This window comes from Pinus tabuliformis, chromosome 5_1, assembly GCF_031772625.1.
Source record: "Pinus tabuliformis cultivar Carrire ecotype Pingquan chromosome 5_1, CPIR1, whole genome shotgun sequence".
Taxonomy (NCBI): Eukaryota; Viridiplantae; Streptophyta; class Pinopsida; order Pinales; family Pinaceae; genus Pinus; species Pinus tabuliformis.
The window spans coordinates 511,578,919-511,594,709 of NC_142305.1; the positions used below are offsets into that span (position 1 = coordinate 511,578,919).

Here is a 15,791-nt window from a genome sequence, read left to right on the forward strand (position 1 = left end):
ATAATATTTATTTATTTGTTGAGGGTTTGATTAGAGTTTCTCTTGTGATGGCAGCCGAGCGATGCTCTTGCTAGGGTTCTAGCATAACCCTGTTGCCCTTCTCCTCTATGCTCACGGCTATCCTGATACTGCACTTCCGCTGATTTCCATACCATGAATCTGCCATCTGGAGGGGTGGGCTCCCCCCCCCCATCGGTCCCTCTTCTGACATTTCAATAAGCGCAGACACACAGGTCAATCTCGGCTCCACCCCTCTAACTGCCCATGACATCGATCCTGCCATCGACAACGCTGACGACTTTGTTGCAGGATCTACGGCCGCCAAAGACAAAGGCATTGCCCAGAATGCCTCGACATCACAGCCAAAGGTGTCTTCTACAACATGCATCCCCAAGTCTGCACAAAGAATCAAAATAGAGCTCCCCAGTCACTGAATAAATAGACAAATCCAATATATGAAGGATCATGCACTCATAGGCAAGTTCCTCGGATTCTGGTTAACTGAAAAGGCCTTGCAAGGATGGATCGCCTCCAAATGGAAGCCTAAAGGACAAGTTACCCTGCAGCTCGGTCCCAAAGGCTTCTTCACTGCTACTTTCAACTGTCTGGAGGACAAAACTCGCATCTTCGAGGGAGGCCCATACTTCTTCAACTATTCAGGTATGTACCTTCATGACTGGATAGAAAGGTTCAATCCAAATAAAGAAGATTTCAACTGGGCTCCAGTATGGATTCGTATGTACTCTCTTCCCCTGGAATACTGGAACGAGGAGACCTTAAAGGACATAGGCAACAGCCTGGGGGTTTTCATCAAAGTTGCTGAGGAAACTAAATTCAGAAGATACACCTCCTATGCCAGGATCTGTGTTCACATGCATCTAGCTAAAGCACTCACGGACTCGGTAAGTCTATTTCATGACGATTTTGAATGGGTCCAAACAATAGACTACGAGCATGTTCCTTTTCGCAGTAGAAAATGCCATGAACATGGCCATCTTTTCAGGGATTGCCCTCTGAATCTTCAATCCAAAGCTCCTACCACTGAGACGAGCAAAGATGCTGAGGGATTCACAAAGGTCTCCAATCGAAGAAAACATGCCAAGAAATCTCCAGTCGCCCCAGGCAATCTCAAGGAACCTGAAACACGGAACAGTTTCACAATCCTGACTTCTCAAAATACCATGGAGGATCACCTTGTAATCCCTCCTTCAGATCCATCTCCTTCTTCTTCCACCCCGCCTCCAAAATCTTCAGCTCCGATCTCACCAACATCCCCGCCTCAACCTCCTCTGAGAAAATAGATCCAGATATAGCCCTACAATCTTCCCCCATAGAGATAGATGCAGCTCTAGCTCTCAGTATCCATCAAAAGTCAAACGAGGAGGATGAGAACACACCGATACACATGGATGAGGAACCAGAAAGCGTAGATCTGGAAGGTCTGGATATTCTCATACTGGAAGCAGCATGTAGACAGAAAGAATTCGATGCTATACCCCCCCGGGAAATCGAAAGACTTGAAGTAGTTTTAGCCAGAGCACAGCATAACAAATGTCTTGGTATTCAAACAGGCAGTCCTTGGGATGGAAAAAAATACTGAAATACATGAAGAAACGCGGGCGCAAAACAGATCTGCAAAGGACCATTATTATTGGAGAAATGTTGGTGGAATCTGGTAGATTTCCCAAGCTAACCAAGTTTTTCAAATCTCTTCCCCACTGTTCCTCATGAAGCTCATTTCATGGAACGTGAGAGGGCTTAATAGCTCGGCAAAACACAGAATGTTAAAAAATATGATCCAGCAAGAAAAGCCTTCATTAGTCTTTCTAGAAGAAACAAAAGGCAATAGCACTGTACTGGAAAAGATTCTAAATAAAGCTTGGTTAGGATGCCGCTCAGTCTCAGTGGATGCTTCTGGGGCTTCAGGAGGGCTAGCAATCATGTGGAACCCTCAAGTACTCTCCCTTCAAGATTTTCACGCCTCACACTTCTTTATTCAGACAACCTTCCACCTAATTGGGACCAATATCCATGGTCATCTCTCTAATGTGTATTTCCCACAATATTTACAAAAAAAGTTGGATCTGGTGGACACACTCACAGCTCTCAACTCTGACAGGAGCTTTCCTCTTTGGATTTGTGGCAGTGACTTCAACATAATTACAGCTTTGGGGGAAAAATCAAGAGGTAGATCGAGGTTGGAAGGTGACAGCATCGGCTTCAAAGACTTCATCCACGGAAATCAGTTAATGGACCTTCAGACTTCTAATGGTGTGTATACATGGACCAATAAAAGAAGGGGACCACAGCATATAGCTTCTAGGCTGGATCGATTCCTTATATCGGATAATGCCATTCACCTGGGTGGGGACTTTCATGCTTCCATCATGCCTCAAGTGGGCTCTGATCATTGGCCCATAATGCTACAGTGGTTGCGTCTAGGCTCCAAGTGCAATATACCTTTTTGCTTTGAATCCTTCTGGTTTTCTCATCCTAACTTCAAAGAAGTAGTTATCAATCCCTGGAATTCCTTCTCTCCCCCTGCAGGAGCCAAAATGTTCCAGTTTCAACAAAAACTAAAATACCTTAAACAAGTTCTCAAATCATGGAATCGCAATCAGTTTGGTAACATTTTTTATCACCGGAAAGTGCTGGAGCAGCAAATGAATACACTGCAACAGTGTATTATCTCTGAGGGAAGAACGGAAGACTATGCGCAACAGGAGAAGGTCCTCTTAACCAAGATCGAAGCACGAAGGCAGCAAGAAGAAATCCTGTGGCGACAAAAATCCAGGATCAGATGGCTTAAGGAAGGGGAGAAAAATACAAAAGTTTTTCACAGGTCTACTATTCAAAGGAGAATGCACAATAACATCGCCTTCATTAATAATCGGCAAGGGGAGAGACTGGAGGTGCATGAAGAAGTGGAACAGGAATTCAAAGAGCACTTTCAGGACATTCTTCGAGAGCCTCCGGGGTGCAGGAACCAGGCCATTCGATCAATCACGCAGCATATTCCAAAAATTATTACAGCGGACCACAACAATATGCTTCTCCAGCCCATCTCTATGTAGGAAGTGGAGGATGCTATGGCCCAGCTTAAGGATGGCAAAGCGCCTGGTCCCGATGGCTTCACAACCAACTTCTTTCATGCGTTCTGGGAGCTTATCAAAACAGAGGTCTGGGAGCTAGTGGAGGAATCACGATCGATGCATTGGATCCTTCCTTCCCTAAACACTACCTTCATAGCGCTCATACCTAAAGCGGAAGAATCCAATACGCCTGACAAGTATAGGCCCATTGCACTTTGCAACGTCATCTACAAACTCATATCCAAAGTCTTGGCGAACAGGCTCAAACCTCTTCTCCCTATCCTCATCTCGCCAGAGCAGACAGGCTATGTAGAAGGGCGCCAGATCATGGACGGTATCATTCTCTCAAATGAAGTGATCCACTCACTCAAGATACTAAAAAAGCCAGGTATGATTCTCAAGTTAGATCTTTCTAAAGCTTTTGATAAACTCAGCTGGACCTATATCAATCAAATGTTATTAGCATTTGGCTTCAGTGCTACTTGGACTCGATGGATTATGAATCTTATCTCTTCCCCCTGTTTCTCCATCCTGCTAAATGGCTCTCCCTCTGTGCCCTTTCATCCTTCCCGTGGCATTCGACAAGGTGACCCTCTTTCCCCGTTCCTCTTTGTTCTCATGGCCGAAGGTCTCAGTCGCCTTCTTCATTCTGCTATCTCTTCCCACACCTTAAAGGGCATTTCTCTACATGGTCTACCCCCCATCTCCCACCAACAGTTTGTCGATGACAATATGCTTTTCGGCCATCCGTCAGCTCAAGAGGCCTCTGCCTTTAAGTCCCTGCTCAATCTCTTCTCAGAAGCATCTGGCACCACCATCAATGCCTCCAAATCCCAGCTCTTCTTCTTCCACACTCCCATCCTTACTCAGAGAAACATTGCCAGGATTTTGGGCTTCCCGATAGCTGTGCTACCTTCGAAATATCTGGGAGCTCCCCTGTTGGACTCAACTATCAAACATGCCTCCTGGAGATCCCTCCTTGACCGCTTAGAAACTAGGCTCTCTTCCTGGACCTTCCGCTCGCTCAACATTGCTAGAAGGCTTATCCTAATCAAATCTGTTCTCCAAGCCATGCCTCTGTACTTATTTTCTATATTGGCGGCCCCTAAATTGGTTCTTAAAAACATTCGCAATCTTCAAAGAAACTTTCTTTGGGTCAACAGAAAATGGGCTCTTGTCAAATGGACTGAGGTTTGTCTATCGAGATCAGCTGGGGGGCTAGGTTTGAGGGATTCCCTCCACAGTAATAACACCATGGGAGCCCGCATCTGGTGGAACTGGATATCCAAACCGTACATTCCTTGGGCACGTCTCTGGCAGGCCAAATATGCGCCAGGCAGTCAACAGGAAGATCTCATCCGAATTAGCACAACCACCCCTGGCTCTTTGATTTGGAATGCTGCCAAGCAACATAGTGCATTTATTCAAGTGCACAACTTTTGGGAAATCCATTCGGGTACCACAGCAAGATTTTGGGAGGACTCCTGGCAACAACTTCCCAAACTAGCCTCTCTCTTCCATAAACCCAATTGGCAAGCTTCTATGCAGCATACTGATCAAATCCATGTTCATCAGTTTTGGCAGCAGCAATCCCCTCAAGGTTTTCAACTCTGGAGATCAGCTAGCACCTGGCAGGCTAACTGGCAGGAGGAAACATATGAAGAGATCGATCAGGAGCTCAAACTCAGGAAAATTAAATACTCTGATCAAAAGGACAAACTGCGATGGGGATACTCGCCCAAAGGTATGTTCACTACCAAGGAAGCATACCAACTTCTCTATCAACCCACGCAGATAACTAAGGATCAGCTATGGGATCAGGTCTGGCAACCAAGCATCTGGCCTAAGGTCTCTACTTTCCTTTGGCTTCTAAGCAAACAACGAATCCTCACTTGGGATAATCTACAAAAGCAAGGATTTAATGGGCCTTCTAGATGTCCTAATTGCAATCTTAACGCAAAGACCATCTTGCATCTCCTAGATACCTGCCCATTAGCAGCACAACTTTGGGAGAGAATTGCATAGTGCAACAAAAGAATTGGCAGACGTGTGGGAGATATTATAAACACTATCAGAAACTGGCCTCGGCATCCTTTCCAAAGCCTTCTTCTCAACTCCCTTTGGATCCTCCTACCGGGCTTTGTCTATTGGAGTATCTGGAAGGAGAGAAATAACAGGATCTTCAACAATATTAGTAAGCCACTTGACACCCTGTGGCTACTTCTCAAACAAAACTTGCAAGAAACTCTAGCTCTAAGACATTGGCAAGACTCGGACTTGCCAGCTTCACCCCAGGAATGCCTCATCCTGAAAAATTGGAATTTGGACCTCACTTTTTTAGCTCAAGTCAAGACCAGCGCCCCAATCCGTTCTGCTTCTCCCTACAATTGGTCTCCTCCTACCTCCCATTCTTACAAACTAAACTTCAGCGGGGCTGCTAAGGGCAATCCTGGGCTGGCTGGATATGGTGGTATTTTCAAAAACGATGTTGGCTCAGCACTGCACATATATCACAGTTCGCTTGGGAAAGATACCAACAACGCTCCAGAACATGAAGCCTTATGGACAGGCATCTGTATAGTAGAAAATGGAAAATTTCTTCCCTTTAGAGGTAGAAGGGGATTCCCAAATCTTAATCGAAGCAGCTACTCGGATTCACTCAGGCACCTCAGCAGCAAAGATCGCTTCGAGCTGGCGGCTTCTAAGCAGATTGGAACAAATTGAAGAATGGCTCAGGACTTCCCGCAGCATTACCTTCAAGCACATTCGGCGTTCAGCCAATAAGGTAGCAGAAAAATTGGCTAATCAAGGCGTCAATCAGCAGCTCCCATTCTTCTCTGGTCCAATAAGCGATTCTAATGATGCACAACTCAAACAAGACTGCACTCTTCTGGTGCAACAAGATATATCTCTCCCGGATGCGAGTGTGTAGCATGGCAAGTTGTATGAAGGCGGCTTGGAGGGTGGGCACGTGGCTTAATGCTATCGCCATCCAGCTTCGCATGCAACAAGTTTTAAAGTCTCTAGCAAAAAAATTCAATGCCGCATTAATGCAGCTCCTTCCCCCTCTCCAGTATGCGAGTTTACTTGTTATGGCACCCTTCTTATTTTTCATTCTTGCTCCTCCCCTGTGCTCATGTCGTTTTAGTGTTGCAGTAGCTCCTCGCTCTAGAGACAACCCTGGGTATCGTCTGGATCTGGATCGCTGTGCTGATTCTTCGTAGTGTTTTCATGCTCCTCATAGTCCCTTCTGCCATTTCCGCTATCGCCCCTACTTAGTCTTTCCCACAGTTGTCTGCTCTGCTCTTTCTGCTCATTTCAACATGCCCAGAGTGCGCTCAAGAATGAGCTGCAGAAGAGGAAGTTCTCGAGGCCGCGTCACCCACCAGCCCTCCTCCACTTCCTCGGACCCTTCGTCTGAAGCCTCGGACTTTTGCCTTGACAGTTATCCCGTGACCAGGAGTGGCCGAGGCCGGGGTCGAGGGCAGCTTAATATAGAAGCGCGCTCTCAACATTCCCAATCTCACACGGCTCGCTTTCGGTTCCCCTGCACTCTCAGCAATTCCTCCTTCATCGCTTCAGTTACCATTGAGCTGCGAGAGGACACTTTTGGTTCTGTTGTTGTTACTCTAGGGGTATCTCTGGAGCCGAGGACGGAGGACAAGCATGATAATTCTCAGATTATCAATACGCAGAGAAAGGACCCTGGTAGCTCTGCAACCCAGGACATGAACACCCAGGCCGGTCTGAGTGTTCCTACAGGTGGCGGTTCTTCAAGAAAAGAGGGCCATCCCTCTAAGGATGAAGACCCCTACCAATATGGATGTCGCATTGTTGAAGAGTCGCCTCCAACCTCTCATGAAGCTTAATCAGGTCTGCGTTTATTGGTTTTTGTTCTTCGGCTGTATGAAGATGCTCAATTCCCTCCAGTTTTATAGTCATTACATGATTTACAGTTCTTAGGATCAAACCGTTTTCTCCAATGTTAAATTGCAGATTTCCCCTGCGTGGGCGGCATTCTCCTGTATTTGGGTCTCAGTTTCGGATCAAACTGTTTTTGGTTCAGATTCCAGTTTTGAAAGGGCAACTCTTTACTAATTACTTGAATGGGCCTAGTCAATTTGTCTTGGTATAGATATATCTCTGGTCAGTCTTCCGCTACAGTCTCTAGATATATCTCTATTTCTTGGTCAATCATTAAGCAAGTCCTCTTTGTCAGTGTTCAAGCGAGGTTTTGTAAGAATGTCGCTTCTCTGGGCTAGTCCTCTCGAGGCTACTGCCTCTCTGTAATTTTATTTTTGTATCAATATAGGAGTAGATAAATTCAGGGAAAAAATAAATAAAAATTAATTAATTAATTAAAAAAAATAATAATAATAATAATAATAATAATATATATATATATATATATAGATATTAGTTATTTGTTATTATCATTATTAATAAAAAAATTTAAAAGAGTTAAAATGTTTACAAGACATTACATTACATTACAACATCTCTACCATACTATGTTGAAGAGTGCCTCTCAACACAACCAACCTAGATTTATATTTACTCTGAATCTACTAAGTGTCGAGAGGGATCAAATCTCTTGAGATGCAAATCTCTTTTAGAGTGAAAAGAGATTTGATCCCTCTCGATGTTTTGTAGATCCAGAGTTAAGATGGATCTAGGCTTGTTTAATTTCCCCCTTTAAATAAGCTATATTCCACATGAATACCATGGATCAATACCTCGGGTTCTCATAAACCTGGAGCTCAAAAGCCACCTGTAACTTGAGAAAATCAAGTTTACCATAACTACCCAACAAAAATTAATAAAAATTATAATAATAGTAAAGTAGAATTTGTTTTCCCCGATGCCGGTGACAGATGAGCGATTGGTGGCACATGATGGGGACGTTAATCCTACCACCACGTGTCATTGATGTTCATCAAGCGTGTTGGGAACACTTCATCTGGCGCGAGCCTAGTGAAGGTTCTTGAGAGTGTCTTGGGCTTAATTGTTATTAGCTTGGTCAAGGGACTCATTTGTGGGTTGCAGGAGATGAGGGAAAAGACTATGGTGGGTGTAAGTTCTCCAGCTGCACTAGGTGGCTTATTTCTCAAACCACTCCATGGTCCTTATTTGCAAACTATTAAAAGTGGTTATGTTTACGAGTAGAGTAGTGTTTTGTTGGCTCTGGAGTTGGTTCAGAGTGTAGCTACTTGGGACCCTGGAAAGTTGTGGTTGGAAGTGGTATACAGGAATTTAGCACAGCTTGAGTCTCGAGCGACTTTCATAGCTTGGGACGACTGCAGCCTGGCTTGAGGGACGCCCATTTTTTCTACGATGTAGGTAAATTTTTATGGTTTCTCCTTTGATGTTTTTCTCACATGGAGTTATGAATTGGTTGGTTTTCCTACCCTCGCGAGCATAGTAGCGGGTTTGGGTTTCATTATGACTTGCAACATTCTCTTTGATGGGTCTAGTTGTTAACGCGTGTGTATTGTGCTTGTGGGGAATTTATCTTAGGGGTGGGCTAGTGACCCCGAGTGTTGGTTTCTGGCTATGGGAGCCTGTCAGTTCTCAATGCGAGGGTTGGTTGAGCAGGATTTGTGTGTGGGGTTGAGGTGGTTCAGAGGTTCGCTACCAGTTATGTGTCGTAGGTCCAGGGGTTGGGCCCACAAAGAAGTTGTCCTATGGTGGAATGCGAGGTGTGAGATCTCGACACTTCTGGTAGAAAGGGGTGAGTGGAGGGATATGCAACGAAAAAGAGGCCATGCCCACAAGGGTGCCAGCCCTCAAGGTATGAGAGCAGTGCATCCAGTGGATCAGAGGGATTGTGGAGAGGAGGTGGACCAACAACATGCTTACTCTCTAGGAAGAGTGGACCTTCCTCCCCCATTTTAATCTATTGAAGTTGAGTTGCGTCAGGTCACATTGTTGGTAGAGCAATTAGCTTGAGATCGACATGATGATTGTGATGAGCTCATAACCTTTATGAATGATTTGCAACATAACCAATGGCACATGATGGATAGGTTGGTTTCACTTCGATGCAGACAGAAGCGGATACGAGAAAAGCAAGATCACTTGGAAGGGCGATTGACACATATGGAAGCACATGTGCATGAGGCATTTCGCCAACCTCCACTACCATGAAATGGGCCAGATGCTCCTAATTTGGGTAACACTAATGTTTAGTGATGATGGTCAGTGGTTTTTGGGTTTTTGGACAATTTTGTTTACTGTGCGCAACATGAATGAAGTGTTTTAGTTTTATCTTACTTTTGTATCTTTGTTTTTGGCGTACCTCCTAGTTAACAAGTTTGGTATAAATGAGGTTGGAGGCATTTTGATTATGAAAATAACCACGATTTAATCTCTTGAAGAATTAATAGAATTTTTTAGATTACAAAAAATGAAAATAAAAATAAAAGTAGAATTTTATTTTTATTATTTTAATTTGAAGTTATTTTTATTTTAATATGGGTTATTTTTATACTTAATTTTATTTTGACCTAATCAAAATGTTCACATTGAGGTAGAGCAATCATCCTTCATCGTGTTTAATTGAATTTCATCATATTTAATAAATTTCCTAATTTCTTCATTTCCTGACACATTAATAATTGGATTGCTTTTTTGAAGGAGACAAGTATTTAATAAATTTCCTAACATTGTTTTTATTTTATTTTTTTTGTCAGTCAAGGTAACTGTATTATATTATCAAAATTTCAAAAACATCGTACATCTTTAGTTGAAGTGTATTCATCATCGCTGCCACACCAAGAAAAATAACAGGCTTAAGAGCTGACAAGAGAGTTGTTATGAACAAGATTGAGTCTGTAAGGAAGCCAAGACAACCCGTGTCTTTGGTTATTTTAGAAACAAAAGTAGCACAAGAAAAGAATTTGCCAAGATTACACATTACGGTGTAGGGTTAGGGGGGAACAGTGGTGGGGCTGCAAAGAGCGTTGCCCTCTCATGCATGTGGTAGTCGATATGCTCTACCCAGGTCTCCAATGCACGGAAGTGGTCATTTGTTCGCCGAATCTGCCAATGAAAGCCATCTAGAGAGTCCAGGAGTTCATTCTGCATGTGTTAGAGGTCATTGATGTAGGCCACCAATTCATTCTGATCGTCGTAATGCTACTCCCTCAAAGTTTCCATGCTCATATGGAGAGTGTTCAGTTGAGCCGCTATGGAGTCCAAGGTAGTCGGGGCCTCTATGTGGCCCTAGGAGCGATATGGGGATATGGCTGCCTCTACATTAAAGTGGCAACTCTCAATCGACTCCGAGCCCGAGCTAGATATGTCCTGTGGCAGATGATTCTCCATACGATGACCGGCTCCTCCTCTGCGGGCACAACCTGACTGTCGCAGCATGCAATTGACTCCTTCTCCGCTTGCTACATGAACTAGGCTGCGCTGAACAACCACCCACACCAATCGAATATGAACCAAACACAGAAAAACACGGATTACCTCCCTTGCGTCAAAGTTCTCATATTTCCTAGTGTAATTCCCGTGCACCTCCCCACTGTCTGTCGGCAAGCTGGGTGGCGCGTTGCAAGTTACGAAGGTAGACCAACCACTCACGGGGAAGAGCCACACCCCATGTTCTCTGCCTAACAGTCGCTCCAAAGGAGCAATTCCTTGCCAGAAGAAGACCCAGAGTGAGGAAAGGGAAGCAAGAGCCCACCACCCACTCACACCAGCCCTGAGACTACAATTCCCGTCGTTGTAGTTTGTCCTATGCTCTCCCAGATCCCACGACCAAAGAGCTTGCCAGTTCTAGTCCCCCGCATACCCTTCAATCCTGAACCCGTCCTGCACCATCACCCCAAGCCTCCGCCTGAGCTAGGATGCCAATACCTCGTTGCTCTCCCTCACCCAACACTCCCTCCTCATCGCCCACCCGTTGTAAATGACCACCCTGCGGCCTCCTTCCTGCATTAAGTAACACTCGCGAGAGAGCTTGACTCCCAATAGCCATTAAGTCAGGCGTGCTGCCCGTAGAGGCCCAACTAGCTCCATGCTTCAACCCGCCGCCACCTACCTCCTTGATTGGACACCACATCGGGGTAATTTCCTAACTTTATTTAATTTAAGTAATTTTTATATATTATTTAGTTTTTATAATAAAATATATTTAAGATTTTTTTATTTTTTTTCCAAAGAAAAAATCGAACTTTTTATTACCAGGATAAAAAGTTACAAGTATATGCCGAGGCATTCGATTTGCTCTATAACTTGCTGATCATAGAGCTCACTGGATGAGAACATTCAGTCCAGCCAAACATTTAAAGACACCACTAAGCAGATACACAGCCTCCTCATATGAGGAAATTTCGGGCTAGTGTCTGTCAAAGGTGGTAAACACATAAAAAAGAAAAATAAAGACAAAACTTCAAGTGAAAAAGACCACAGCGAGAACAAAGGCGCTGACATTTGGGGGGATCATGACTTCCTCCCCTTTTTCTTCTCGACCTTTCGCCATTCTCCTTGGGACGAAATTATGGGAACAATTTGAAGTGGATTTTCATTGTCGGGTCGGGGGTTTTCCTTGTCTGAATCAGAGGTGTCTGATGAATGCTACCTTTTGGTTCCACTTATTTCCATTGAATTTGAATTCTTTCCGGATTGTGATTCCATGGGCTCTTGTGTAGGAGTCTTCTGAGTTTCTGTTTCATTTGGAACTGGTTCTTCCTCTTCATATTCTTCCTCCTCATCCGAATCTGAATGTATAATTTTCCATCCCTTTTGTTGATTGCCAGTTTTCTTCTTTCTGCGACTGTTCTTTTTGTATTCTAGACATGCATTTTGGAGATGTCCAGTTTGCTGACATTTTCTGCACTTGAAAGTTGTATTTTCATAATCTAATGACTGCATCCAGTTGCGATCTTTGTGTTTCAGTTTAATGTTTCCCGGTAATCCTTTACTGAGATCTACTTCCACACATATGCGTGCGAAAGTAAAAATTCTTTCATCTATTCTTTGTGTATCCATTTTAATATATCTGCTTATGGTGTTCCCTATGCTTGCAAGTATTTTTTGGTCCCAAAAATGGATAGGGAGATTATAAGACGTACCCATACAGGCATTTTAGATACAACAAAATTATTTGCATCAAATTCCGGGAACCATGGAGTTATAAAGAGACCCGAAGATCCCCAGAACCAAGGTCCTTCCTGAATCACAAGATCTCTAACTTCTGATGATTGAAATTTAACTATAAAAAACCCTTTGGAACAGAGGTGGATCTCACAGTCCATAGACCATTTTGTGAATATCCAGTGAAACAGATCCAAGGGTTTTCAAAATCCGTTAAAACGGCATATGATGGCTAGCTTCTCATAGCTGCAACATACCTTTTATGCTTCTGCTGTATCGATTGTTAGTTCTGGAGTTTGCTGCATTTGCTCCACTATGTATGGACTTGGTTCTGATCCAACCTGCTTTGGAATTGTTGGAGAAGCTTTCCCTCCTTGTAAAATATTCTTGTAAGATGTTCCTTCACTTCTGTGCTGCTGGTGTAGATCTGGGTTGTGATTTGATTTGGATCCGCTTCCTCCTTCTGTTGATTTGCTTGTTGCTGCACCTCCTCTTAGTCTCATATTGAGAATGATTGTAGATCCTGGTTTGATGTTGTAATCCTTTATGGATCTGGAGTCCTGTAGCGATCTGCCCCCTGCTAATAAGTGTTGCTTGTCAGCGAAGTAGCCGATCTGATCGGCAATGTTGTTTTTCAAATCTATTACACTGTCTGTAGCGTAAACCCAGATCAGTGTTGTATTCCCCATGGGTGTTCTAATGAAAATTTGAAAACGCTTGGGAGTTATCTCATCATAGCTGGCGATCTGCGACCAGGGGCCAGTTTTGTGGTCTTCCCTTTCCACTGAAGTGGCTTCGATACTTTCCAGATCCGGCCCATCCAGATCTGTATCAAATCTGTGTAGAACCTTGATCTCATGAAAATAGTTGTGGATCTGCCTTGCCTTGAGGAACCCATCTGCCGCTAATCTATGGCAAGAGGAATCCGCAGCAAAAAAGATAGATTTGTTTCCAGATCTAGGCTTTAGCACTGCCCGAGGCCCAAGATCTAATCGCCCTGCTGCGAGAAAGGTTCGATCTAGCCCTTGGAAGCTCCTCTCCTCCGATTGCAGAAAGACGGCAACAGTTTGAACCCTCAAATTGGTCCTGAGATCCTGGGCAATCACCCTCACCAGGCGTTGGAAGGGGAATAGCTCAGTGTTCTTCTGGTACTTTCGGATCTCACGGAGGGCAACGGTGCTGAGCCTGAATCTGTGAGGCTTCTTTACTCCTCCCGTCGCTGGGGCAGACTTCGGCGCAGCCTTCGTTGCAAGCTGCTTCCACAGTGCCTTCTCGCCAGTCGACTTCCAGGCTGTCTGCTTCGTGCAGGCCATCTCTCTATTCGGCTCGATTGATATTCACCCTCCGACCCGCCGAACTATTACAATAATCCTTAATCGAAATATATTTAAGATTTTATAACACATTAATAATTAAATTATTATAACTATTTTATAACCGTTATTATAACTATTTTTATACATGTTAACTTAAAATTTTGAACTTGCTTGAGGAGAATAACAATATTCCAATCAATCACCTAAACTAGTCTTAATTCACCATTGTTCTATATATACCATTTACTTCACAAATACATGACCCTCTTTACTAGAAAGAACTCCATAATGAATACTTAGAAAACATTTTTTATTGGAGTGGGGAGGCGGACAGTTAAAAGTCCGGCAAAAATTTTTCAAAAAATCTTGTAGATGTTGTGTTTGAATCATGTTTTTGATGGTTGAAATGGATTCAACACCATCAAAAACCTCTTAGACACCTAAAAGTATGAAGTTGGACAGTTTTTACATGGATTTACAAAAATCCCACCACATTTTTTCAAAATATAACGTAAATTTCCATAACGTTTAGAGAAAAAAACATAATCATCAGAATACAGCGTTTTTATTGCCAATTAACCTTCACGTTTAAATCACTGTATCCCAATTTAGATATCTTCCATCGTACAAAAGAAGTTTAAATCTCAGCATCTAAAGTTTAGAAATCTTCCTGTGCACAGAAGTTCAGATCTCTCCACGCCCGTCAAAGTCTTAATTGAGATACCTCGTACAGAAATCACTGACCGGTGGAGAGCCATTGTCTTTCATTTATGCAGCGCCCAGTTCTGGGTCATAGAGTGGTATTCCGTTCTGTGCAATTTCCTATTATTGCTAATTAATCCAACAAACAGTCACAGGGCAGCGCGAGCCGAAAAATCTGGAGAGAATGGCTCCAGTAGGAAGAGCAACGACATCATTGTGGTGGGACCTGCAGAGCTGCCCCTTGCCTTCTTACGTCGACCCTTACATCGTGGCTTCCATGGCCTCTGCTTTAATCCGCAATTTTAACATCAACACTTCCATGGGCAATGCTAGAGGAGACTGCAGCTACCTTTATCACTATCACTTCTGTGCCTATGGATTCTTCTCAAAGACTCAGCCGGAACTTCTTCAGACACTTATCAAATCTGGAATCGAACTCCACCAATTTCCTTCTGGTCAGCACATCTATTGGGCTGCTTTTCTTTCTTAGGGTTTAATTTTTCAGTAAACCCCTCTTGCTGTATTTTCCCTTGTTGGCTATCTTTTGAGGAGCCGCAAATGGCAGTCGCTTGCCTGTTAGGATGAGGCATTGTTTATAGGCGTGTTGTCTTGTCTTGTTTTGTTTTGTTTTGTTTTGTTTAATTTAGTAATATAATTGTGGATGAAAGTGTAATTTTTGGTTATTTAAAATGTGCTTTCACTGGTTAGAATGAGAAGTTATTTATTTAATTATCAGATGTTTTGAATTTTTAAGATGAAATTGTAATTTTTAGTTATTTAAAATGTGTTTTTGATTTTATAAATAAATATAGTGCTCCAAAAACTTTGGAAGAGTTAAATTATATAGATTATATAATTCAAAAATGTAATTTTAACAGATATTTATCTAATTTTGTTATTAAATGTTTTGGGTCTTTTGTTAGAATTCTGAGATACAATTACTAGTGAGATTGTGATATTTGGTTATTTAAAATGTGTTTTGTATTACATAAATAAAATGGGTACTCTAAAAAAATTCTCATTCTGGATAACTGTTTCTGAGATTGTAATCTTTGGTTTTTTAAAATGTGTTTTTTTATTCCATAAATAGATTGGGTACTCTAAAAAAAATCCCTGTAGCATCTAAAAGGTATAGATTATACAACTAAAAAAATGTAATTTTAGCAAATATCTATCCAATTTTTGGATGAAACTGGCTAATAAATATACTTAGAAGAATTACTCAACAAATAATAACCCAATTTTATTCTTAAAATTCAAAAAAAACCTGTGAATCATATTAGTTTTTATTATCAAAATTGTAAAATGTTTAGCAATATTTTTGTAAAATTATTTAGATTTCTAATGATTTTATATTAGTCCATATAAAATTTTGGTGATTTTTAATGGAAAATAATTTTATACTATAAAATGTTGGCAAATCATTTTAGAAAAATGGAAATTGGCGAATCACTTCTTTGGAAAAAGTTGAAATTAATGGAGAAAATTTGTTTCACAGTTGTGTGTTTCTTAGTTTAGACTTAGTTTCTTTTTTCTAAGAGATAGTTTTGATATCCCTAAATTGAATGTAAAGTTATTT

General features: G+C 42.3%; 1 protein-coding gene across 1 annotated transcript; it reads left to right on the plus strand.

Moving 5' to 3' along the window:
* The first annotated feature begins 1,727 nt into the window (after positions 1-1,727).
* LOC149165747 (uncharacterized) lies at positions 1,728-3,074 on the plus strand. Its single transcript, XM_089429921.1, has one exon. The coding sequence runs from the start codon at positions 1,728-1,730 to the stop codon at positions 3,072-3,074; it is 1,347 nt and encodes a 448-aa protein (XP_089286047.1).
* Positions 3,075-15,791: the final 12,717 nt, after the last annotated feature.